Source organism: Pseudophryne corroboree, chromosome 11 (assembly GCF_028390025.1).
Source record: "Pseudophryne corroboree isolate aPseCor3 chromosome 11, aPseCor3.hap2, whole genome shotgun sequence".
Taxonomy (NCBI): domain Eukaryota; kingdom Metazoa; phylum Chordata; class Amphibia; order Anura; family Myobatrachidae; genus Pseudophryne; species Pseudophryne corroboree.
In genome coordinates this window covers 100,856,547-100,881,590 of record NC_086454.1, presented here as the reverse complement: position 1 = coordinate 100,881,590, position 25,044 = coordinate 100,856,547, and the positions used below count along the sequence as shown (strand labels likewise).

Below are 25,044 nucleotides of genomic sequence, written 5' to 3'. Positions count from 1 at the left end.
AAAGGGGTATTAGAATAATCTTTATTCTAAGCGTTTGTTAATATTCAGCATTATAATTATTTATAAACATATCTCCACCCAGATTTGTGGTCAGATAAATGTTATCAACGGAGAGATTTGCTAAATCAATTGTGATACAATTTTACATTTGAAAACCCACTCTAAACGTGGTGCTACCCATGTCTCTGAGAAGCCCCATTATATATAGCTAGGAGTACCCTGTTTGAAATTAGCATTAAAAAACACTTTCTGCTCTAGTTAAAACCTTTTGCAATTTTTGCTTGTTAATTGTCTTTACTATTCGCAGCAATAAGAGATGAGGTAGCAGAGCTATGTAATAGTTTACTCAGGATGGAAGGCAGCTGTGCTGGAGAATCAATGTCAGCAGCAAGAGATTCCATTTCTGTGTTCTCTCACTGCACATGTGGGACCGTAGGTCAGTGCACACACGTGTGCTGAATAGGAACAAGTATAGGGGGTAATTCCGAGATGATCGCTCGCTGCCGTTTTACGCAGCATAGCGTTCAGGCTAAAAATCGGCTGTTCTGCGCATGCGTATGGACCGTAGGGCGCACGCGCCAAGTAATTTCACACAAAACTAAGCAATTTTACACAGGGGCGAGCAACGCTTTTCAGTCGCTCTGTTGATCGGTGAGTGATTGACAAGAAGTGGGTGTTTCTGGGCGGAAACTGAACGTTTTCCGGGAGTGTGCTAAAAAACGTAGGCGTGTCAGGCTAAAACGCAGGAGTAGCTGGAGAAACGGGGGAGTGGCTGGCCGAACGCAGGGCGTGTTTGTGACGTTAAAGCAGGAACTAAACAGACTGAGGTGATCGCAATCTAGGAGTAGGTCTGGAGCTACTCAGAAACTGCAGGAAAAGATTTTCGAGCAGTTCTGCTAATCTTTCGTTCGCACTTCTGCTAAGCTAAGATACACTCCCAAAGGGCGGCGGCCTAGCGTTTGCAATGCTGCTAAAAGCAGCTAGCAAGCGATCAACTCGGAATGAGGGCAAAAACACCCAGGGGGTAATTCCAAGTTGATCGCAGCAGGATTTTTTTTAGCAGTTGGGCAAAACCATGTGCACTGCAGGGGAGGCAGATTTAACATGTGCAGAGAGAGTTAGATTTGGGTGTGGTGTGTTCAATCTGCAATCTAATTTGCAGTGTAAAAATAAAGCATCCAGTATTTACCCTGCACAGAAATAAAATAACCCACCCAAATCTAACTCTCTCTGCACATGTTATATCTGCCTCCCCTGCAGTGCACATGGTTTTGCCCAACTGCTAAAAAAAATCCTGCTGCGATCAACTTGGAATTACCCCCTCAGTGTGTATACACCTTAAGGGAGTGTTCCACCAGGCTCTCCTCCCTGTACTGTTTAGATCAGGGGTGGGGAACCTGTGGGCCTTCGGCTGTTGTTGAACTACACATCACAGCATGCCCTGCAACAGTTTTAGCATGGCTAAATGGCAAAACTGTAGCAGGGCATGCTGGTATGTGTAGTTCAACAAGAGCTGCAGGGACAAAGGTTCCCCATCCCTGGTTTAGATGCTGCATCCATTTAGTGTATCCACGCGTCTCTAATCTACCATGCAGAACAGCAGTGATCAACTGCTACCCCAACCTTTCCCCACCCAAGGGACACTGCAGTCCATAGGTTGAACAACAGGACAGTGTCCGAAAAACGGGAGTGTCCTGCTGAAATCAGGACAGTTGAGAAGTATGATTTACGAAGCATTGGTTTATAAAACCCTGCACACAATATTTAAAAAGGCAATGCTTTTACTAGCTGTGTCTTGCTAGTAAAAGTATTGCCCTTTTAAATATTGGGCATAGACACAATCAGAAGTGGCGGGTTTTACAAACCGTTACTTTGTAAATAAACCCCTTGGTGTGCTCAAGCCACTACTCCTGTCTGCCAAGGCCACTTAGTTATGCTATTTTCAGCTATTGAATGCTAGCCTCTAGCCCTGTGACCTCACATTCTAATACTTCTCTCTACATAATGAACAATGGGGGTAATTCCAAGTTGATCGTAGCAGGAATTTTTTTAGCAATTGGGCAAAACCATATGGGGGTCATTCCGAGTTGTTCGCTCGTTATTTTTTTTCCGCAATGGAGCGATTAGTCGCGAATGCGCATGCGCAATGTCCGCAGTGCGACTGCGCCAAGTAAATTTGCTATGCAGTTAGGAATTTTACTCACGGTTTTTTCTTCGTTCTGGTGATCGTAATGTGATTGACAGGAAGTGGGTGTTTCTGGGCGGAAACAGGCCGTTTTATGGGTGTGTGCGAAAAAACGCTACCGTTTCTGGGAAAAACGCGGGAGTGGCTGAAAAAACGGAGGAGTGTCTGGGCGAACGCTGGGTGTGTTTGTGACGTCAAACCAGGAACGACAAGCACTGAACTGATCGCAGATGCCGAGTAAGTTTGAAGCTACTCAGAAACTGCTGAGAGGTGTGTAATCGCAATTTTGAGAATCTTTCGTTCGCAATTTTACTATGCTAAGATTCACTCCCAGTAGGCGGCGGCTTAGCGTGTGCAAAGCTGCTAAAAGCAGCTTGCGAGCGAACAACTCGGAATGACCCCCCATGTGCACTGCAGGGGAGGCAGATATAACATGTGCAGAGAGAGTTAGATTTGGGTGGGTTATATTGTTTCTGTGCAGGCTAAATACTGGCTGCTTTATTTTTACACTGCAAATTAGATTGCAGATTGAACACACTCCACCCAAATCTAACTCTCTCTGCACATGTTAAATCTGCCTCCCCTGCAGTGCACATGGTTTTGCCCAAATGCTAACAAAATTCCTGCTGCGATCAACTTGGAATTACCCCCAATGATTCTTGCTTATAACTGTCTATTGTTCTAATGAACACTTATCAAGGTGGGAAAGGAGGACAATTTATATTTTGTGCATTGTGATGCTGCTCGGAAAATGTGCCAGTACTTACCAAATTTCCAGCCGTAAACCCCGGGGCCTGCAAATTATTGCTTCAATTTTTTAAATGCTAACGATAGAAATGAAAGCTTTGACATTTTCAGGTCATGCGCCATATTATTCACAAAATGATGCCTAATTTAAAAAAGTAACTCACTATTGACTTTATAGTGCATTCTGATCTTATTATGACTTAATGCTTCAGGAAGAGATTAAGCTTTTATGAAACGTGTCTCCTCTACAGTAAAAATAGTTCACCAGCAATTTCCTTTTAAAATACAAGTTTTACTGTCATAAAGTCATTTTAACGTTTAAACTTTTCTTCTGTGAGTTAATGAAAACGTAAGTGAATGCTCGCAGTACTGTTTTCACATATACATAAGCAGAGATTTCCACAGATATATATTGTAGGGTTCCTTGGAAAGCATATTACTGATGTCCATTTCAATATCACTAATGTGACGTTATATGTGAGATAGGTGTAAATTTCATCAAAGGACATATGTCCTATTTTGTTTGGATTTTTACGGAGATATTGATAAAATTGGTATGGCCATATGGCTGTGACGTCAATACAATGTTACAGGTAAGTACAGAGGGATGCGGTATAATAGACCGGCAATGTTACGGACGACAGCTAGTATGTCAGCACCAAGTGGTCGACATGCATTAAGTCGACAGGCACAAAAGGTCGACTTATGTAGTCGACATTGGGCTAAGGTCGACAGGTACAAACGGTCTACGTGGTTTAAATGTCGACATGGCAATGGTCGACACAAATTGTCAAACTTTTTTGCCTTTTTTTTTTTTTTACTTTATAATTTTTAAATTTCATGTTCTGTGACCACCAGCAGTACAATTGTAGACCCTCGTAGGCTCGCTTCACTCACCACACTTTGGCCAGGTTACTATTCCCAATAGATGTCCATGTGGATAGTAAATCCAGCAAATGGTGGGAAAACATGCGAAATACACAAGAAACAGTTGTCGACCATTTATGTGTGTCGACCATTGTCATGTCAACCTATTGAATTTGTCAACCTTTTGTGCGAGTCGACCTTAAGCACTGTCTGACTTTTGTACCTGTCGACCTCGTATACATAGTAACATAGTATCTAAGGTTGAAAAAAGACAATTGTCCCTCGAGTTCAACCTATTTGTGGTCTCCTATGCACAATTATTTTGTATAAAATTTTGACTGAAGTTGATGACTGCCGTTACGTTTACCCCTCTTTTTTATAATAACCATAGTGCGTGACTATGCCCCGTAACCCTGGATATCCTTATCCATTAGGAATTTATCTAACCCATTCTTAAAGGTGTTGACTGAGTCGGCCATTACAACTCCCTCAGGCAGGGAATTCCAAACATGTATCGTCCTTACCGTAAAAAAGCCTTTACGCCGTATTGTGCGGAATCTCCTCTCCTCTAACCTGAGGGAGTGTCCACGAGTTCTCTGTGTTGAGCTAACCAAAAACAGGTCCTGCGCAAGATCTGCATATTGTCCCCTTATATATTTGTAAATGTTGATCATGTCCCCTGTTAATCTCCTCTTTTCCAGTGTAAACATGCCTAGTCTTGCAAGCCTTTCCTCGTATTCCATACGCATAACTTCCAACATACTATAACAGATGTAGGACTTAATGTGTGTGAAAAGGGGGCGTGGCCTTATGGCAGCTCAGGTTGGTACCCAGGTGTGATATTTTGGCGGCGTGACCGCATGTCAAGCCCCCATTTTTCATCATGCTGGGGGCGAGCACAGCACTCCGGCAGCTGCTGGGCTTTCCCTAACCTCCTACTGCCACTAAACAGACAGTGCGCAAATGTGTGTGGCATCCATTCACCACTGCTCTGCATGGAGTGTCCTCCAACCTCCAAACTGCCCACAGGGTGGGACGGTCCCCGGAAAGTGACACTGTACCATTGAAAACGGGATGATTGGGAGATATGGTTGCTGGGGGCTTCTCTTTTCCCTTAACAGTACAGTAAAACTGTATATCATTGGGTACTCTGCATGATGGAGACCTGACTGGGCTGCTCACACCTCAGGTTACCAGAACTTTCTCTCTGTCTCTCACGGGCTATATCTATATGGTCTTTTGCCTTGGCTGTTAATGGGCATTGTGGCAGCTGCAACTGCCCCACCCACCCCGTAAGGGGAGTGCAGCAGCTCCCTTCCTGCTCCCCACTTCCAGCGCTAACATGTGTCCATAAATATAGGAAATTCTCGGGTACATGTACTAAGCAGTGATAAAAGTGGAGAAGTGAGCCAGTGGAGAAGTGGCCCATGGCAACCAATCAGCTGCTCTGTATACTTTTATAGTATGCAAATGATAAATGTTACGTCAATACTGATTGGTTGCCATGGGCAACTTCTCCACTGGCTCACTTCTCCACTTTTATCACTGCTTAGTACATGTCCCCCTCTGTCCCCTATATAGGCTTAGGTTCCACTTACTCTTTGATTATGTTTCCTGCTTGGTTAGGCTCCTTTATTCAGGTCCCACGATTTGACCATGCCCTATTTCTATGCAAAACCCTCCTAGGAATAAAAAACAGAGTGTCCCCAGCGCAAAAAAGGATAATGGAAACTAAAAAGACTTTGATTGTCCAATGAATATTTTATTAATAAAAATAAATTTAGTATTGGTATAAATCATGCATTAAAAATAGACTATATGTGAACAACCTATTACCGGTAAACATGAACAAAGACAGACTACAAGCAACATATAATATTGTGTGTAGTAGTGGTCAGAATACCACAGGATACAGTACTAGTGGATATACACACTCTATATAGTAGCTATATAGGGAGAGGAAATAAGTCGCTACACAGTGCTTTTCTCCCCTTTTCTTGTTGTGGTAGCTACTATATAGAGTGTGTATATCCACTAGTACTGTATCCTGTGGTATTCTGACCACTACTACACACAATATTATATGTTGCTTGTAGTCTGTCTTTGTTCATGTTTACCGGTAATAGGTTGTTCACATATAGTCTATTTTTAATGCATGATTCATACCAATACTAAATTTATTTTTATTAATAAAATATTCATTGGACAATCAAAGTCTTTTTAGTTTCCATTATCCTTTTTTGCGCTGGGGACACTCTGTTTTTTATTCCTTGAATTTATATTAGTGGAGCTAGGTAGTGGCTTCACTCCTTTCAGCAGCATTTCTGGATTAACTTGCCTTTCTTTAGCGCAGTGTCACCACCCCCTTTCTGTTTGTACAAAACCCTCCTAGGGTCTCAAGGATGCAGTATCGGCACTAGGCAGCAATATTGAACACCGAGAGGGGTATTATCAATAACATCCCCTAGAAATGTTGCATTTATTTTATACAAAGCAAAGTATCATTTGGAAAAGTGTGATATGCAAATATCTCTCTTGATTAGATCCAATATATAAAATTGTTATCACAATCTTTGATAGTGCTTCTAGCACAGAGAACATTGTTATTAATCAGATTTTTCTTCTCAACGACTTAGTGTAGTGTTCCCCTAGTGATTATTGTTTATGAAATGATTAGATCATGATGATCACTGATACAGAGCAGTCTTGTGACAATGCAAAGAATTTATGTTGCCCACACTGTGCTGCATGGAGAACTGTTATTCCGAAGGAGCAGTAAACCCAAAGATGACATTTTATTTAAAGATTCTGTTAATAAAGTTCAATGTGGAGGTGACGCAAAGGCCTCATTAAAAGTAAAGGATGAGACTAACTATGAGCTAGGAAGGCCCCTAAAAAAATGCCCCCTGAGAGTCTCTGTATCTAATTTGAATAATTGCGCTCCACAAAAGCAAATCTCGTTTTTATATAATCCACAAATCTGGGTATCCCAGTGCATCTTCTTCATACACCAGTGGTGTGCGGTGAAGTCAGTGGCTGGGGAGGCCCTGGCAGCTAACCATCCCCCCCCCTTCCCCCTTCGTAGAGTGTGGGGGGGGGGAGTGGAGTCCCCCATACATTGCTCAAACCAGCACCAGGCAGAACCAGCCATAGCAGGGGAGACACTCGGTATGGGGTCTCCCTGCCATAACATTAATCTGCCCCCCCAAACTAGTCAGCCCAGGGCTGGAATTCCTCGGAAGTGGGGACCACAAAAAATTAAAATGGGGTACCCGTCCTGAGCAATAACTAGCATTGGGCTAATAGCCCAGTGCTATGCCCCGCACCCCTGGTGGCGGTGGGTGCAGAGTTCATTGTTAATATTGTTCTTTACAGGTGGCCTACAGGTCCCAGCAAACCTGTCCCAGCATGCTGGCACTTGGAGAACCACAAGTGCCAGCATGCCCGGACATAAAGGGCCCGCTGGCACCAGCAGTCCACCTGTAAAGAAAATATTAAAATAAAAACACCACAGTATAAAAAAGTTTATTAGTCAGGGTCTTCACCTGGGGGCGGCGGTCTTTAAGCTCTTTTGCATCGCTGCCGCCTCCCCAGGGCTTCCGGCGGCTTCCTCTTCACCTTGGAGGCTGCGGCCTTTAAGCTCTTTTGCATGGCCGCCGCCTTCCCAGGGCTCCTGGCGTCTTCACCTGGGGTGGCGGCAGCCTTTAAGCTCTTTTGCATGGCCGCCGCCTTCCTCAGGGCTTCCAGCGTCTTCACCTGGTGGGCGGCGGCGGCTGTTAACCTCTTTTGCATAGCCGCCGCCCATCCAGGACTTCCGGCGTCTTCTGTCTTCAGGAGCTCTTCACTGCTCCTCCTCCGCTGTCAGACTGACGCCGCTGCCTCGCGCTGACTTATATAAGTCAGCCAGAGGGGGCAGGGCGATGACGCAGCGAGCTGTGATTGGCTCGCGGTGGCCATCTTGAATTTAAAAAATGCAGCTGAGGCGCCATTTTTGAAATTGGTACCGCTCCGCTGCCAAACTCTGCACAATGGCCTGCCGCTAATATTGTCGCTGCCGCCCACACCTCCGCCTGCACCTCTGCCACCGGCACCTCTGCTGCCACCGATGCCCGCACCTCCGCCGTGCCCACACAGTGATTGACAGCGGATCCAGTGACAGATCCGCTGGCCAATCACTGTGGCCTCACTGACAGGAGCGTGCTTTCATGGGTTGAAAGCACATCCTGGTATGAAAGCGACACCTCTAATGGTGCCGCTTTCCCATGTATTTTCAATGGGCTTTTAATGCCCATTGCTAGGCCCCGCCTGCACCCACCTCTCGCCCCCACACCTTTCCCCATTCACAACCACGATCGGCGCCTCCCAAACACATATAGACAGGGATAATGATTAGATTAATATAAAGCAGATACTTATGACACAGAATGTGTCATAAGTATCTTCTTTATATTATTTTAATCATTAATGACAGGGGAGGCACTGCCTCCCCTGACTGCACGTCCCTGTCATACCCCTTAACTCTATGCTGCCCTCGGCCTGTGCAAAATCCTTCTCTGCAAATACTGCAGTTTTGCTCTATGTGGTTTGACAGACATCTAACTGCAAATGAAGGCGCAGCTGTCATCCAGCAATTGGTAAACTGAGAGTTCGTTTAGGACTCTGTGACGGTAATTTTAGAGCTTGAGCGCATTCTACACTTTAGGCTTAGGCCCTTGTTTGGTCTAGGGTTAAAGTTTGTAGGGACATATTTTTAAATATTTGCAGGATATCCCCCAAAACAACAATTTTGTTGTGTACTCCCAGGATATATGTACGGGGGACTGCAGCAGTTATCAGAGTTATCTACTGCAATCCCCGGTTTTCTATTTCAAAAGCAGCCTCCAGAGGTTTCTATGGAGGCTGATAAAACACAGAATTTACCAAGCTTCGAAATGCTTTTTATTCCGGAGCTTGGTCACAGTGGCTTACACTATGGGGGTCATTCCGAGTTGCTCGCTCGCTAGCAGTTTTTAGCAGCCGTGCAAACGCTATGCCGTCGCCCACTGGGAGTGTATTTTAGCTTAGCAGAAGTGTGAACATTTTTATCGCAGAGCGCCTGCAAAAAATTTTTGTGCAGTTTCAGAGTAGCTCAAAACCTACTCAGCGCTTGCGATCACTTCAGACTACTCAGTTCCGGATTTGACGTCACACACCCGCCCAGCGTTCGCCCAGCCACGCCTGTGTTTTCCCTTGCACGCCTGCGTTTTTCTGAACACTCGCTGAAAACGGTCAGTTGCCACCCAGAAGTGTCCACTTCATGTCAATCACTCTGCGGCAAGCAGTGCGACCGAAATGCATCACTAGACCCTGTGCAAAACTGCATCGTTCGTTGTGCCTGTACGTCGCGCATGCGCATTGCACCGCATATGCATGCGCAGAACTGCCGTTTTTTTAGCCTGATCGCTGCGCTGCAAACAAATGCAGCTAGCGATCAACTCGGAATGACCCCTATATTCAGCTGGCGTTAGCCATTGTCGTCTATGGGATACTTTGCAAGCTTTACTATCAATAGGCGCTCGTACATGCGTGGTCTGACCATGCATGTTCTGGAGCGCAGACAGGTTCCAAAACCGGAACTGGAGTGATGGCATTACTGATCACTTTACTTTTACATGTAGTAGAGATGGTATTCTGCAGGAGCCCCTGCCCATTGATAGCAAAACGGTAAATGCTGCATTTAGGGGGTCATTCCGACCCATTCGCACGCAGTGGTTCTTCGCTGCGGTGCGAATGGGATGGAGCTGCGCATGCGCGGCATGCGCATTGCGCACACACAGCGTTGCCCAGCGATGTCAGTCGCAGGGCAACGAAGTGCACAGGCAAAAAAGAAGACGCAGCGCCGATCGCATGAAGATTGATAGCGGAGAGGCGTTCCGGGGCGGATACTCACCGTTGGATGCCATTTTTGGAGAGTGGTCGTCCGAACGCAGACGTGTCCAGGCAAACGGAGGGCGAATGTCTGACGTCAATGCCGGCAGGAATGTCGCTGGATCCGTTGCACAGGGTAAGTAGCTCCAGCCTTACTCTTCAACTGCACAAAACTTTTTTAGCTAAGCAGGGCTGCACAAGCGAACGCAGCCCTGCTAAACTAAAATACACTCCCCCAAAGGCGGGGATTAGTTGATCGCACCAGCAGCAAAAAGTTGCTGGCTGCGATCAACCTGGAATGACCCCCTTAATTTCTTATTGCTGTGACAAGTGGCGAATAAGGAATTATAATGATCAGGGCCAAGTCCCAATAAATGATAAATAAGCCCCTTTGTAACAGTTAGGTCTTGGGTTATTATTAGTGCTCTGTAAGCATTGTTCCCGGCTGTTGCAAGGTAAAAGTGACCAGCGGCAGCTCCTACTTACATTTAGTAGGGGGGCTGTCCCTACCCCCATGCCAGAGAGGAGACAACCAGCTGCCAGCCACTTGCACAATGGATTTGGCAGGTGCCGGGACCGGCGCATGTGCAGACGCTGTGGTGCGACTGCGCATGTTCAAACCCCCGGCTTTTATAGACTGCATAGGAAGCCAGCTCTCTGCTAATCACAGTACGGTCTGGCAGTCCCAGAGGGAGGAAACACTTGCCAATGGGACTGCCTTGTGTGTCTGTCTGTGACTGACAGGTAGGATTTGCAATAGGAAGTCACTGCCAGTCACAGTGAAGCCAGTGCAGTCACGGACTGCGTCTGGCCCACTGACACTGAAAGGGGTGGTGGGTTTTACCTGGGGGAGCTGCAGTCCCACTGGATGTGACAGCACTGTTAGTGACCTGTTGGCACTGTTTTATTGGAGCATGCTTTGCTCATGCCTCTCACAAGCCACAGGTGTGCTTAGTAGTAAAAGGTCTTATTTAGAAGAAGAGAGAAGTTGGGAAAAGCCTAACCTATCATTGATGTGACCTTGCTTGCTTTTAAGAAGGACACTTACTGTACTTGCCTACTGTCCTGGATCGGCCAGGAGGCTTCTGAAAGTTGTTTAGCACTCCCGGCCTCCTGGAAAGGTAGACAAGTGTCCGGGAGCCGCCCCCAGCCTCCGGCATCCCTCTCAGCTGTCCTTGAAAGTAGGTGGCCAGGGAGGTCGCTGATGCGATTTGTCATTGCGCCTTCTGAGCTACATTTAGAATACTAGTAAGCAGCATAACTGTGGGGGTAATTCAGACCTGATCGTAGCAGCAAATTTGTTAGCAGTTGAGCAAAACCAATTGCACTGCAGGGGGGGCAGATATAACATGTGCAGAGAGAGTTAGATTTGGGTAGGGTGTATTCAAACTGAAATCTAAATTGCAGTGTAAAAATAAAGCAGCCAGTATTTACCCTGCACAGAAACAATATAACCCACCCAAATCTAACTCTCTCTGCAAATGTTATATCTGCCACACCTGCAGTGCACATGGGCCCTCATTCCGAGTTATCGCTCGCTAGCTGCTTTTAGCAGCCGTGCAAACACTAAGCCGCCGCCCTCTGGGAGTGTATCTTAGCTTAGCAGAAGTACGAACGAAAGGATCGCAGCGCTGCTACAAAAAAAGATTGTGCAGTTTCTGAGCAGCTCGAAACTTACGCCTAGCTAGCGATGACTTCAGACTGTTTAGTTCCTGTTTTGACGTCACAAGCACGCCCTGCGTTCGGCCAGCCACTCCCCTATTTCCACAGCCACTCCTGCGTTTTTGTCGGGCACGCCTGCGTTTTTACACACACTCCCCGAAAACGCTCAGTTTCCGCCCAGAAACACCCACTTCCTGTCAATCACTCACCGATCAGCAGTGCGATTGAAAGGCGTCGCTAGACCTTGTGTGAAACTACATAGTTTTGTGTCAAAGTACGACGCGCGTGCGCAGCATACGCATTTGCAGAAGTGCCGCTTTTTCAACTAATCGCTGCGCACGAAAGCAGCTCGCGATCAACTCGGAATGAGGACCTTGGTTTTGCCCAACTGCTAACAAATTTGCTACTATGATCAGGTCTGAATTACCCCCTGTGTCTTATGAGAGCAACAACTCACTTTGATACGTGTCCTAGGTGCCAAAATAACTTGTGCTGGCCAACCTCCACTAAAATGACCACTGATGTTTGTTAGATCATTGCCTAATAACATAGGGGGTAATTCAGACCTGATCGCTCGCTAGCAGTTTTTGCAGCGCTGTGATCAGGACAGAACTGCGCATGCGTATACACCGCAATGCGCAGGCGCGTCGCACAGGTACAAAGCGGATCATTGCTGTGCGATGGGTTTTACGAAGATTCCATTAGCACAGCCAATCTCAAGGAGATGGACAGGAACAGGGCATTTGTGGGTGGCAAACTGACCGTTTTCAGGGAGTGGTTGGAGAAAAAACGCAGGCGCATCCAAGCGTTTGCAGGGCGGGTGTCTGACGTCAATTCCGGCCCCGGACAGGCTGAATTGATCGCAGCGGCTGAGTAAGTTCTGGGCAACTCAGAAACTGCACAAAGTTTTTTTGTACTGCTCGGCAGCACATGCGTTCGCACACTTGCACAGCTAAAATACACTCCCATGTAGGCGGCGACTGACGTGCAGTCAGGGGAGGCAGGGGAGGCAGTGCCTCCCCTGTCATTAAAGGGATTACAAGAATACAGAGAAGATACTTATGACATGTTCTGTGTCATAAGTATCTTCTCATAGTAACCTAATCTTTTTTAGCATTAAAAAAGAGATTTCGGAGGCACATTGAACGGTGCCTCTCACTGCTAATTGTAAATGGCCGGAAGCAGGGGCGGGCAGGGGGCGTGGCCATGCAGAGGGCTGTAAAAGCCCATTAAAAAAAGCATTAGAAGCGGCACCTATAGAGGTGCCGCAGTGCAGCAGGGACGTGCTTTCAGCCCATGAAAGCACGCCCCTGTCACAGTGATTGGGCAGCAGCAGCAGCAGATGCAGCAGCAGCAGACAGGGGGGAAAAAAATCTACAGCAGCCAGTAAGCAGTCAAGGCCCTGTTCCCCCAGCCAAGACACTCCGGCTGCGGCATTGGTAGATGAAACGCCGGCATAGTGTACTGTACACCAGGGAGCAAGAGAGAGGACACTGCACGCCGGGAAGCCAGAGAGGGGCGACTGCAAGCTGGGGAGCAGTCCCAGCAGCAGCGCCCTGTACGGCACGAGTTGAGTCCCTAACTTTCCCCTCGTCTCATGCTGTGCCCTCTCTTGTGGATTTGTGGACACTCGACTGCAGCTCATGAACCCCCGGAGGTCCTGGCCTGAATAGTGCTGTGCTCTTCCTGGGTAAGGCAAGGCCAGTGCAGGGACCTTCCCAACCACCCACCTCGCCGCCCGCAGCCCGCCGCCATTTAAAATGTGAATCGAGGATAGGGTCGTTGCAGCAACATCAGCCCAGCCATTCAACTTCCAAGGCAGCGCTGGGCTGGCACTAGAGGAGCTGTGAGCGTCGGCGGGAGGTGTGATAGCAGTGGCTGCGGAGCAGGGTAGCTGCTAAAAAACATCCCCTCTGACCGCACCGACTGTCTCCCGGCCCCCGCACCACGCTGTCTGGATCCCGGCCCCCACACCGCACCGACTGTCTCCCGGCTCCCGCACCGTGCTGTCTGGCTCCCGGCCGCCGCACCGCACCGACTGTCTCCCACCCCGCGCACCGCAGCGACTGTCTCCCGGCCCCCACATTGCGCTGTCTGGCTGTTGGCTCCCAGTCCCCGTAGCACACTGTGGAGAGGATGCGGCTGCGGGACTCCGGCAACAGAGCAAAGAAGAGGAGGCGGATTGCTTTGTCTGGAGCCGGTGAATCTGCTGAGTCTGGTAAATAACACACACACACCACACACCACACACCACACACTCTCTCTCACTCACTCACACACACACACACACACACACACACACACACACACACACACACTCTCTCTCTCTCTCTCTCTCTCTCTCTCTCTCTCTCGCACAATATGGGGCTCTATCTGGTGCAGTCTGTATATGGGGCTCTATCTGGTGCAGTCTGTATATGGGGCTCTACCTGGTGCAGTGTATATATGGGGCTCTACCTGGTGCAGTGTGTATTTGGGGCTCTATCTGGTGCAGTCTGTATATGGGGCTCTACCTGGTGCAGTCTGTATATGGGGCTCTATCTGGTGCAGTCTGTATATGGGGCTCTACCTGGTGCAGTCTGTAAATGGGGCTCTATCTGGTGCAGTCTGTACATGGGGCTCTATCTGGTGGAGTGTGTATATGGGGCTCTATCTGGTGCAGTGTGTATATGGGGCTCTATCTGGTGCAGTGTGTAAATCCAATCACGGCTCGTCGCGTCGTGTCATCGCCCCGCCCCCGGCCAGTGCCTCACCAGCAACTGACCTCACCGCACGCCACTGCACTATCTGATCACAGGACTGCATAAACTGGGTGTGGTATAGAAGATCTACAGTCATTAGGTTGACCTCATATGGTCGACATGGACAAAAGAACGACATGGGTAAAAGGTTGAAATATGAAAGGTCGACATTGGAAATGGTCAACGTGGTCAAAAGGGTGACATGACAATGGTCGACACAAATCTGATCGACACACTTATTTAGCATTTTTTGGGGTAAGTGTGGATAGTTTTTCATCTGGGAAGACCATTTGAAGAAACGCGTCCCCTTGTGGGCTCGCTTCATTTGCCACGCTGCGGGCACAGTGTCTCACTTCGCTCACCACAAGGTTAACCACAAAGGTTATGATTTGTGACATGGATAGGCAAGAAAGAAACAGTTCCAAAAACATAAAAAAACCACATGTGTCGACCATATGTGTGTCGACGATTGTCACATGACTCACGTCGACTATATGAACATGTTGACCGGCCCAGTGTCAACATGTCGGCATTTTGTCCATGTCGACATTGTGTCTGTTGACCATATGGGGTCGACCTACTGACTGTAATGACCTTATGCACGTTGACCTATAGTTCGGATCCCCGAATAACTGGCTAGCTAAGCCTGCCTTAAGATTAATTAATAAGTGTGGTAATTTTGTGTACAGATCTGTCTTTCCCTTGCTCCTTTTCACTGGAAGTTAAACGGTGAGCAACAAACCAATAATATTTAACAAACCTGATTGAAAGTTCCTAATTATCCAGCAATGTGAATAGAAAATATATTCCCCAGACACAGCACAGAATTAATGGCCTATCTGTCAGTCTCCATCGGAGTGCCGATTCACATCTAGAGCCTCTGTTCCCCGTTCCTCAGGGTGCTAGAACTCTGCTAAACACTAGGCCGCCTCTAACAGAGAATAAAGCCCTCTGTTCTCTCTAGCAGGCCCCATTAAAACCTGTTCTCTCCTGTCAGCCACATTCACATGGAATTTAATAATTCATAAGTAAAACTATATATAAAGCGAGTTAGTCAGGGAGACGTCATAGCTGCCTAGTGGATCCGAAATACATCTGTTTGATACTTTTGTGTGAAATACTCTGTAGTGTTATTCTGGATGGTTTGTTAACTCCTGACGATTTTTGGGGGAAATTTCTGTTACAATATGTTTTGGTTTTTTTGGTTCAGAGTCTTCAGACCCATATTTGACAGCCTGAAGTTCCAAGTAGATATTGTAATCTGTTTACTTAAAGTGACAGTGTTATTAATGTTTGGGGTTTTTTGTTTTTTTTATTGATTTAAAGTGTTGCCAGTAAGGAAGCATATCTCTATAAAGCCCAGGTTTCTGATACTCCCTTGAGGTATTGCTGTTCAGCCTTGGCCTTTATCCCTACTCAGGGAGATGTATGAACTGTGCGCTGCCCAAGGTGGCATTTAAAATGCTGACACACCCTCACATAAATCCCTCTGCCCATCACCCTCTTCCAATCGCTGATTACCAAATACAACACAGTACAGTATTGTACAAAACAGATGCACATCCAGTATATTAGCATTATAGTGACTTGCAGTGAGGAAATAGGTACCAGCTTGTGCAATCAGTCACCGTGCCAAAGCACCACATTTGGAGAATCAGGTCCACTGTTGAAGCGCAGTACCTGGGCCAGGAGCAGGCATAGAAGGTGGGAGAGCTGCAGGCCAGGAGCAGGCATAGAACGTGGGAGAGCTGTAGGCCAGGAGCAGGCATAGAAGGTGGGAGAGCTGCTGGCCAGGAGCAAGGCATGGAAGATGGGAGAGCTATGGGCCAGGAGCAGGCATAGAAGGTGGGAGAGCTGTAGACCAGGAGCGAGGCATGGAAGGTGGGAGAGCTGTGGGCCAGGAGCAAAGCATGGAAGATGGGAGAGCTGTGGGCCAGGAGCGAAGCATGGAAGATGGGAGAGCTGTGGGCCAGGAGCAGACATAGAAGGTGAGACAACTGTGGGTGAGGAGCAGCTACAGAAGGTGGTAGAGCAGTAGGCCAGGAGCAAGGCATGGAATGTGGGAGAGCAATGGGCAAGGAGAGAGGCATGGAAGGTGTGATATCTATGAGCCAGGAGCAGGCATAGAAGGTGGGAGAGGTGCAGGCCAGGAGCAAGGCATGGAAGATGGGAGAGCTGTGGGCCAGGAGTGAGGCATTGAAGGTGGTAGTACTGTGGGCCAGTAGTGAGGCATGGAAGGTGGGCGAGCTGTGGTACAGGAGTGAGGCATGGAATGTGGGAGACCAATGAGCAAGGAGAGAGGCATTGTAGGTGGGATAGCTATGAGCCAGGAGCAGGCATAGAAGGTGGGAGAGCTGCAGGCCAGGAGCAAGGCATGGAAGATGGGAGAGCTGTGGGCCAGGAGTGAGGCATTGAAGGTGATAGTACTGTGGGCCAGTAGTGAGGCATGGAAGATGGGAGAGCTGTGGGACTGAAGCAAGGCATGGAAGGTGGGAGAGCTGTGGGCTAGGAGCGAGGCATGGAAGGTTGGATATTTATGAGCCAGAAGCAGGCATTGAAGGTGGGAGAGCTGTAGGTCAGGAGTGAGGCATTGAAGCTGGCAGTACTGCGGGCCAGTAGTGAGGCATGGAAGGTGGGAGAGCTGTGGGACAGCTGTGGGCCAGGAGCGAGGCATAGAAGGCGGGAGAGCTGTAGGCCAGGAGCGAGGCATGGAAGGTGGGAGAGCTGTGGGACAGGAGTGAGGCATGGAAGGTGGGAGAGCTGTGGGCAAGGAGTGAGGCATAGAAGTTGGGAGAGCTGCAGGCAAGGAGTGAGGCATGGAAGGTGGGAGAGCTATGGGCCAGGAACGAGGTATGAAAGGTGGGAGAGCCGTGGGCAAGGAGCGAGGAATGGAAGGTGGGAGAGCTGTGGGCCAGGAGCGAGGCATTGAAGGTGGGAGAGTTGTGGGCCAGGAGTGAGGCATGGAAGATGGGAGAGCTGTGGCCAGGAGTAAGGCATGGAAGGTGGGAGAGCTGTGGGCCAGGAGCGAGGCATGGAAGGTGGGATAGCTGTTGACCAGGAGTGAGGCATGGAAGGTGGGAGAGTTGTGGGCAAGGAGTGCGGAATGGAAGGTGGAAGAGTTTTGAGGCATGGAAGGTGGGAGAGTTGTGGGCAAGGAGCAAGGCATGGAATGTGGGAGAGCAATGGGCAATGGATGGTGGGAGAGCTGTGGGTTAGGAGTGCGCCTCTTCTTCCTGCTTCTGTGTTGCCCCAACTGGTCCTCACCTCACCTCGCCACATGGAAGGAACAGCTTGTCTCCACTATACTTTTTCTTCTTTTACAAGTCTCATGGGATGAATCTGGCACTTAGGCATTTATGCTTTTGTGACTGAAATCATCTCGGGCTGTATAATTATGGACCGTTTGAAATAGTCACTTTGATAATCACTGTAAAAGTCACTGACTTGTGTACTCACAATGGGCACAGCTTGTGTAGATGTACAAAATAGCAGGTGCTGTGCTTATCGGCAAAATATCTAATATCTAGCTGATACAGTATCTATCTATCTATCTATCTATCTATCTATCTATCTATCTATCTATCTATCTATCTATCTATCATCATAGTGCCTGTGGGTAGTGAATATGTTTCTTGACATGGAATGGGTTTGAGTAATACTGATTCTAATATATAAATATATGTAAGTAATTCATTTTTGGGGAAATTACAGATTACTTTGTGCTGATCAGTAGTAGCAGTCCCACAATTAATAATTTTGAGTCAGTGATATAAAAATATGAAATTGTGAAAAAAAAAATGCCAAATAGGTGAGTACTTTTATACTGTATAGCCCTTACTGTGCTTTGATATAATAAACTATGATCCAGTGTGGAGTTTCACATTCTGTTTGATGTTTCTTTGATATGTATCAGGAATATTAAATTATGATCTATTATGTCCACGCACAGTTGATGATTTCATTGTCAGGGTCGCAACATCACAGGGCCCAGGCAAATGTAATATTCCAGGCGGGGGTCGGGGGCAGCTGAGCAGACTGTCCTTTGTTCATGTTAGCATGTGCAGGACCCTGTGATTGCATAGTGAAGCCCTGTTTCACTGTCCCTGCTATTGTTCTAAGGTGGCACCACAAGTACTGACATTGCATGTGCAGCAGCTACAGGTGTGTTACAGCTGCACACTGTAATCTTAATTCACATATCTACATGCTTCTATGGAGTTCATGTCAGTGGCGTGTCTATAATTTGTGCAGTGCGTGTGGTGCACATGCTGTCATGGATCCTGATCTCAGACCCTGCATCCATTTAATTTACAAACCCCCCACCTGTTTTATGCCATTATTCCTCTGGTGCTATATTTGTGAGGTAATGCCAAGAAGATAATGGCGGACTATTGCGCACAGTGCTAGAGGCATTGTGATGGATTGCGCATGCACTTTTGTCCTTATTTTTTCAGGGGAGAGGGGACTCCAATCTGCCATTGTGCTCCGTCTAGCCTTAAAATGTCCCAGGTACACATTTTCTGTAGTTGGAGACTTAACAAGACAATTCTGGGCATCAGAGAAAAGTTTCTGTAAGGACCCCATGTACGTCCAATGATGAAGAGACTCATCTACACCCATAGGGCTTTGACTGCGGGCTTCTTACAGTTGTGGGACTCATAGCCGCTGCAACTTCTTGCGATTTTTAGCACAACTACAACCCATGCTGAATTGGGCCCGATTCAGCATGGGTTGTAGTTGTGCGAAAAATCGCAAACCTCAACCCTCTACACTAGCATTCGGGGAGAGGCCCAGCACAGGGCATGTCTGCCCAGCATTCCACCCCCCCCCCCCCCCCCCCCCACACACACTAACATGAGCAAAGCGCTTGCATGAGAAGGGTAGGCCCCTGCCTGCGCAGCCTAGCTGTGAAGGCAGACGGCTACCCGGCATCTTTTGGGTTGCAGCGGCTGTGTGCGCCACGCAAATGGTCCAGACACGCCTGCATTGTCCGGACTGCGCAGCGCCCAATTCCGCAATGCCCCCACCCCCACTCTACAATGTCACTATTACCAGCTTTGCAAGCGGGGCTTCAGGGTCACAATAGCATGATACGCCAGGACCACCCACTGCACTTTGGAAGTGGGCATCATCGGTTGACCCTGGGCAGCCTCCCAGGAACCTTGACTACTCTTTAGAGAGCCCAGGAGAGATGTTCTGGGGGAGTAGGCAGGTACAGTTTGGCCTTGATTTGTAGGGTTTTATTCAAAACTATATGAAATGTACATCTTTTGTACAGTATGTTGTGTATTTGGGGCTGTTATCTTTTGTACTTGTACATATATGAATGTTTTTGTTACATTTCGGTAATTAAGTATTGTTTGGTATATACTTATTTTGCTGAAATGTTTATGTTTATTCAATCTCTAGGGGAAGCGCTACAAAAATTCTCTGGACACAGTAGGAACTCCAGACTCGAGCCGTGGCATTCGCAATGAGAAGAAAACTTTAAAGTAAGTATATGTTCTTGTTAGACGGTTTTCAAAATGGTGCCTTTAAAAACCACAGAATAACCTAAAAGAGCCAGCCACACTGAAGCATGAAAGTCAGCCTAGTCACAAATCTAAATGTCTTTCCCTCTTGTGGTAAAGTAACACCCTTACCACCCATATCCTATCCTTATCATATCATGGCAAATCTTAATAATAATAATAATAATAATAATAATAATAATAATTTTGAATAGTTGAAAGTTTCATAAACATCTTACACACATCAGACCCCATACCTCCTGGGCAATGTACTGTATACATCTGATTTAGAACATCAGAGCACGTTACCTCCTGGAAAATTTATACATCGCACATGGAACATCAGACCCCCTTACCTCATGGGCAATAGACAGTATATACATATCATATAGAACATGAGAGCACCTTACCTACTGGACAGTGTATACCTTTCACATAGAACATTAGAACACCTTACCTCCTGGATAATGTATGCATCTCATGTAGAACATCAGAGCACCTTACCTCCTGGACAATGTATACATCTCACGTAGAACATCAGAGTACATTACCTCCTGAGTAATGTATACATATCATATAGAACATGAGAGCACCTTACCTACTGGACAGTGTATACCTTTCACATAGAACATCAGAACACCTTACCTCCTGGATAATGTATGCATCTCATGTAGAACATCAGAGCACCTTACCTCCTGGACAATGTATACATCTCGCGTAGAACATCAGAGTACATTACCTCCTGAGTAATGTATACATCTCACGTAGAATGTCAGAGCACCTTACCTTCTGGACAATGTATACATCTCACATAGAACATAAGAGCACCGTACCTTCTGGACAATGTATACATCTCATATAAAATATCAGACTTACCTTAGCTCCTGGACAATGAATACTGTACATTTCACATAGATCATCAGAATACCTTACCTCCTGGACAATGTATACATCTCACACAGAACATGAGCGCACCTTACCTCCTGGATAATATATACCTCTAACATAGAACATCAGACCACCTTACCTCCTGGACAATGAATACATCTCACATAGAACGTCAGACCCTCTTACCTCGTGGGCAATGTATACTGTACACCTTACATAGAACATCACAATACCTTACCTCCTGGACAATGTACACATCTAATACAGAACATCAGACCATCCTACAGTACCTCATGGAGAATGTATACATCTCACAGAAAACATCCAAATAACTTACCTCCTGGGCAATGTATACATCTCATACAGAACATCAGACAATCTTACCTCCTGAACAATGTATACATCTCACATAGGCCCTCATTCCGAGTTGTTCGCTCGCTAGCTGCTTTTAGCAGCATTGCAAACGCTAGGCCGCCGCTCTCTGGGAGTGTATCTTATCTTAGCAGAATAGCAAACGAAAGATTAGCAGAATTGCTACTAAATATTTTCTTGCAGTTTCTGAGTAGCTCCAGACCTACTCCTAGATTGCTATCAGCTCGGTCCGTTTAGTTCCTGGTTTGACGTCACAAACACGCCCTGCGTTCGGCCAGCCACTCCCCCGTTTCTCCAGACACTCCCGCGTTTTTCCCTGACACGCCTGCGTTTTTTAGCACACTCCCGGAAAACGCTCAGTTACCACCCAGAAACGCTCCTTTCCTGTCAATCACTCACCGATCAGCAGTGCGACTGAAAACCGCCGCAGGATCCACAGCAAATCTACTAAGTTTTGTGTAAAATAACTTAGCGCATGCGCGCTGCGTACCATGCGCATGCGCATTTAGCAACAAATCGCAGCATAGCGAAAATCAGCAACGAGCGAACAACTCTGAATGACCACTATAGAACTCCAGTCCACCATACCTCATGGATAAAGTATACATTCTACATAGAACATCAGAATACCTTACCTCCTGACCAATGTGCACATGTTACATAGAACATCAGACCGTCTTATCTCCTAGACAATGTATACATCTTATGTAGAACGTCAGACCCTCTTACCTCATGAGCAATGTATACTGTACACCACACTTAGAACATCACAATACCTTACCTCCTGGACAATATATACAGTACATCTCATACAGAACATCAGGCCATCTTACAATACCTCCTGGACAATGTATACATCTCACATAGATCATCAGAATACCTTACCTCCTGGGCAATGTATACATTTCATACAGAACATCAGACCATCTTACCTCCTGGACAGTGTATACATCTCACATAGAACTTCAGTTCACCATACCTCATGGACAATGGGGGTAATTCCAAGTTGATCGCAGCAGGAATTTTTTTAGCAGTTGGGCAAAACCATGTGCACTGCAGGGGAGGCAGATATAACATGTGCAGAAAGAGTTAGATTTGGGTGGGTTATTTTGTTTCTGTGCAGGGTAAATACTGGCTGCTTTATTTTTACACTGCAAATTAGATTGCAGATTGTACACACCACACCCAAATCGAACTCTCCCTGCACATGTTATATCTGTCCCCCCTGCAGTGCACATGGTTTTGCCCAACTGCTAACAAAAATCCTGCTGTAATCAACTTGGAATTACCCCCAATGTACTGTGCATTCTGCATCCACACTTTAAACTTTAATTTGAATAATTATTTTCCACAACTGAGGCATGGATCTAATAATATCCCAGGCAGCTGAACCTGACAATATAACTTTATATGGTTTTCCTGGTGCTAATATCTACACTACAGTTCAGTGTGTTGTAGCAGGTTGCCTGTGTAGGTTATCATCCAATATATATTTGTTTTATCTTCTCTAACATTCTTGCATTCCGTCATATGATCGAGTTAGGAATGCTTCTTTTTCAGCTGCACAGGAACCCCGGACAAAAGCACACAGGGTGTTTGCTGGATTTAGTAAAGCTCACTGAAAAGAAAGAAACCTGGAATTTATCATTTTTTCCCTATGTCAGACCAGTCCGAGTCATCGTTATTCTCCTGCTCTTTTCCTATTGTTCTTCCACTCTTCTTCTCCACCCCTGCTAACAGGTGTTTTATTTTTCCTATTAAATGGTAACTAAAATGAAATCAATCACAGAAAAAGAGCTTTTTGTCTCAGCACTTTCCATTGAAAGGTTTTGTTTCTCCCCCGGCCAACATAACAAAACTACATCTTGTTATCTTTCTCTACGCTGAATACGGCGTAAAGTATTTAATCAGCTTTTGTGTAATCTTCACGGATACTGCGATTCCGTGCTACACACATATGGATGCTTATATTTGCACATAATGGGTATGGCTGTGTATTAAGAACCACTCCAGTATTTTTCCGGGGGAGATGTAACTTTGATTCCATCTGCCTCATCATTCTTAGGACCTTTTTGTTTCTGCCTTCGGAAGTCTGCTTTGTTATGAAGTCTTGCATTATGAATTAGAACAGGGCCCATAAAATATGGATCCATCCCTCTGCTTCATAGTACAGATGCTCGTACAGCCCTGTGCTCTTTTACAGCATAGGAAAGTGGATTGTTATGGTTGTGAGCAGGGGAGATATTTATCTCACTGTTCTTTTCCTCATAAAAATGTGTTGTTGAGTTTTCACAGTGAAATATTCCTCCAGCTCAGCAACCAGTTGCTTTAGAAGATCAATTGCATGAGGACTTAAAAAAGAAAATCTGTTCTCTGCATTGTCATAAGTGTGAAGGAATAATTTGTCCTGGTGTAAAATCGCTGTACCCGGTTCTAGTGCAGGTAACAATATACTCTGATCTGGTCAATGTAAAAACGTATATGGGCCTGATTCAGATGGGATTGGAGGTGCTATCGCTGCTGCTTACATAGAAGCAGCAGCGATAATATTAGTAGGGTCTGGGACTCCAGGTCGACACACCTTAGGTCGACACCAATTGGTCAACACATTAGGCCGACATAGATAAAAGGTCGACATGGAAAAAGGACAACATGATTTTTTTTAAATGTTTTTTTGGTGCCGTTTTCTTCGTAAAATGTGACCGGGAACCCCAATTAGTGCACCGCGTCCCCTCGCTCACCATGCTTTGGGCAAGGTGCCTCGCTCCGCTGCCGCTGCACTCGGCACAGGTTACCGTTCCCAATCGTAGTCCACGTGGATCGTAAAGTATGAAACAGTTTCAAAAATAAAAAATAAAGTGAAAAACTCATGTCAACATTTTATCCATGTAGACTTAAGGTGTGTCAACCAATTGGTGTCGACCTAAGGCGTATCGACCTGGAGTCCGGATACCGTACTAGTATGGTAATGCAGCAGGAGGCGTCACTCCTCCTGCTGCATTGCTGATCCCAGCTGCGTCCTAGGACACAGTATTGGATCATCTGCGACACCATTGGCCGGCTGCGTGACCCATTGGGTCCCACAAGCCAGACAGTGCATATTCAACAAAGAAGCCAGGAAATCTCCATCCTCAGACGGAGATCCTTCCACTGTCCTTCCCCACCAACAGCGGCGGCACGCCTCCATTTTAGGAAACGGATGCTATTGCCACCTCCTCCCTGCCCCCAAACGGCATCCTACTGTCAATTACTGACAGCCTAAATGCGTAGTGTGTCCGATGCCGCAGACCTGTACTGCACAAGCGCAGTACAGGTATGGCACATGCGCAATGTAACGAACATTGGTACTTACAGCATGCACCACTTCTCCATTGGAACCTAAGTCAGGCCCACGATGCGATTCAGTAACAGCAATACTGTAATGATATATTGTGGACAGCAGATCATGAAGTGTGTATGCGGACACGATCCATTGTTATCTTGTATCAGATCAATCGTAAGATCACCAGGTCCTACAAGTGTATACCTAGCTTTACTGGTCTTGTGGGCTACAGATTTGTCCTCATACATCTCTGCTGCAGTCGCACAAAACAGCCCCTCTTGACACGCAAGGTCACGTGAGAATATTCTAGCATCAGCATATTTTTGCTTCTTTTATTTAAAATGCAATGCAAATAGAACGCACAAGGAGACTGTGCTGATTAATGTGATATATGACACATGTATACCTGCGTGCGACTGAGTTTCTGAATCTATGCAACAATGCAGCAGCCGCAACTTTTTTTCCAATACAAGTTCTGTGCTCCGTATACACGGCCTGATTCAGAGATGGATGCAAAGCTGATGTTCCACGGAACTGAGCGATTATTGTCAGACTTTGCATGTGCTGCATTCGCATTGCGCTTGTGCCAAGGTACCGCTGCGTACCTGCATGCAATGAGGATGCCTTTGCAAAGTGATTGACAAGAAGTGGCCATTTGGGGGTGTTAACATGGTGTTAGCGGGGAGTGATTGTAAAACCGGAGGCGTGTCATGGCCATTTTCGGAGCATGTATCTGACGTCAGCGGGGGTTGTAATGTACAAAAACATGTCGCCTGCATGACTACTGCCGCATCCAGTCAGCATAGTCATAGACCTACTCGAGCAGTTGATGTTTCCCATTCT

The 25,044-nt window shown here is 46.6% G+C and overlaps 1 protein-coding gene across 1 annotated transcript in view; it reads left to right on the top strand.

The window, feature by feature from the left end:
* Positions 1-25,044, top strand: part of SYT7 (synaptotagmin 7) — a 642,713-nt gene that overhangs the window by 325,008 nt on the left and 292,661 nt on the right. The window contains exon 3 of the mRNA XM_063944176.1: positions 19,519-19,601. Within this exon, the coding sequence (XP_063800246.1) occupies positions 19,519-19,601 (83 nt within the window). The remainder of the gene's footprint in view (positions 1-19,518; positions 19,602-25,044) is intronic.